The sequence below is a fragment of the Sphaerodactylus townsendi genome, linkage group LG02 (assembly GCF_021028975.2).
Source record: "Sphaerodactylus townsendi isolate TG3544 linkage group LG02, MPM_Stown_v2.3, whole genome shotgun sequence".
NCBI lineage: Eukaryota > Metazoa > Chordata > Lepidosauria > Squamata > Sphaerodactylidae > Sphaerodactylus > Sphaerodactylus townsendi.
The window spans coordinates 77283956-77286212 of record NC_059426.1 but is presented as its reverse complement, the minus strand read 5'-3'; the positions used below and the strand labels follow the sequence as shown (position 1 = coordinate 77286212).

General features: G+C 44.8%; 1 protein-coding gene across 4 annotated transcripts in view; it reads left to right on the top strand.

The window, feature by feature from the left end:
- Nucleotides 1-343: 343 nt before the first annotated feature.
- The window catches only part of IRF7 (interferon regulatory factor 7), a 27184-nt gene continuing 25270 nt past the window's right edge, over nt 344-2257 (top strand). For all 4 annotated transcript variants that reach the window (XM_048487111.1, XM_048487110.1, XM_048487112.1 and 1 more), the window contains exon 1: nt 344-572. In XM_048487111.1, coding sequence (XP_048343068.1) covers nt 542-572 — 31 coding nt within the window. In that variant the 5' untranslated portion in view covers nt 344-541. The remainder of the gene's footprint in view (nt 573-2257) is intronic.

The window sequence follows — 2257 nt, the reverse complement described above, 5'->3', positions numbered from 1 at the left end:
ACTGAATTCTATAAAACTTATGAGACGGCAGCCTTATTTCCCCTCCTCCCGGCCCATATAGTTCATTTCCCTGGTTTCTAAACGCTACTTCTAATCCAGTCACGCAGCGGGGAGCCTCCAGGGCTAGCTTCAAGAGAAGGACAACTGGATTTGATTCCGCTTGCACCGGTATCGCAACCGGGCGGCTGCTGGCCCCGAGCCACAAGACAGTTGGGAGCAAAAGAAATGAAACTTTGCCTTCGTATAGATCACGTGATTTGCAGGGAAAGCCTTGCAAGGAAAGCCTTCTCTGGTGAAGCGCGGCAAAAGGAGTCTTGCATCATCACACCGCAGCAGACTGGCCTCCCAGAGGGTTACAGTCCAAAAGGGGGGAAAACCCTCGCAGGATGATCGCAGCGCTTTGGGAGGTGTTCGCTTCTGATTGGGGCAGGAAAATAAGCCTTGACACACTCTAAGCCAATGAGATAGCGCGGGCTGCCCCTATTAAGCGGCTGCAGTGCGCGTGTTTTTGTGTTGATAGGCTTCGTTCTCCACCGGTTCCATGGTCGTTTTCGCCTGTTGTATCCACAGAGGTAATGCGGTTTCCTCCCTTTATTTAATATGGAAGCGGGAGTAGGACGGGGTAGTTGCGTTGGAAAGAAGTACCATAGAAGTCCATGATATGTTTTTATAGACTTTTTTAAAAATTGTCCTGATTTTTTAAAATGCAGTTCGCTGAGTAAATGCGGTTGTAGTGGAGTTCTGAATTTGGGCATGCCTGGGAACCTTACATCTGCTCTGGTAGCCTGGAGGTGTGAGGAAGGTCTATATTTACATAAGAAAACTTGTTTGGAAACCTTTGTGGTTATCCACCACTACTGTATCCTCCTTGGACAGGAGATGGCATTGGCCGCCCAGGTTCAAATTAACGCACCGCGTGGATGTGGTAGTTGCTGCTGGAACAGTTTTTATGCTTCCCTGAACCCTTATTCAGTGATTTCTGTTGCACCATAAATGCAAACGAGAGCGGTGGCATGACTTGCTAGACGTCTTGATTGCTTCTGCATTTTTAAAACTGGCGCTGATACATCGACTGAAGAAGCGTGAATATTGTCTAGATGTGAAAGAGGCGGCATGTGGAGAAGTTACAGTACCTCTGTGTTTCAGGAAGTGGTCGCTGGACTTATTGAGGTTTGCAGTTTTAAAAAGCACTGTATTCTCAGTTGCAACTGATTCTGTATGTATCTAGGCAGTTTGGAGTGGATTGCCACCTTTCTCTTATGTCTTCTTCAGAGTTTGGGCTGGGGCTGAAACCAGGGAAGAGCTGGTACAGGAAAGAGCAAGTACCAAAGATAAAAGGGAGTTTAAGGGGTGGAGATCCCACACGAAAGGGGTCACCTGTTTGCCCAGGTAAAGAGGGTGGTCTCAGCCAGGCGCCTAAATTCTGCAGATGTAAATATTCAGTTGATAGTTTTTTTGTGTACCATATTTCCGTCATAGTGGTGCTGAAAGCAGTTTACAATAATTTGTTGTCATGCTGACGGAGCTATTTGAAGGGTTTTTGTTAAGCTGCAGACCAATCGTACCGTATTATTTGATTTGTATACCGCCCTCCTCTGAAGGGCTCAGGGCGGTGAACAGCAACAGCATAATAGCAAACATCTGTAATTGGAGTTTTATTGTCACTTAGATGCTTTTAATCATGTATTGTGAGCCACTTTGAGCCATGGAGAAAGGTGATGTATAAACATTTTATTCGTTAAATCAAGCAGAAGTATGAGAGAGGTATGCTGAACTCTCCCTCAGATTTCATGGGGCCATTCTGTAGCAAGCAGGATCATGGCTGCTTCTACTCTAGCCATTGAACTTGGAAATCAGCAATTCTCATTCATTTAATTTGTACTGAGTTCCTCCCATAAATTGTTGAGTTATAAACCACTGCCTAATTTTCTTTTTCTTGGTCAGGTGATAAAACAGGCTGTGACCAGCAGTTGAAGGAAATCCTCAGTATTTAGACTAGCTTCTGTCTCATTCCAGCTGGAGTTTGGCCTGAGATTGCACTGGCTAAAAACATTCACTGGGGCAGAGACCGGAGAAATATGGCCTGTGTGTGTCCTTAACCTTCTCCAAATTCTTGGTAGTCTTAATCACAATATCTTTCTAGATGGATTATGAGAACTAGGAATAGGGGCATTGCTTTGTAGTGGTTCTTATTTTAGCTTGATGGAACAAAGTAGGTTTTCTTCTTAGAAGTTCTTGAATGAAACTAGCAAGAGAA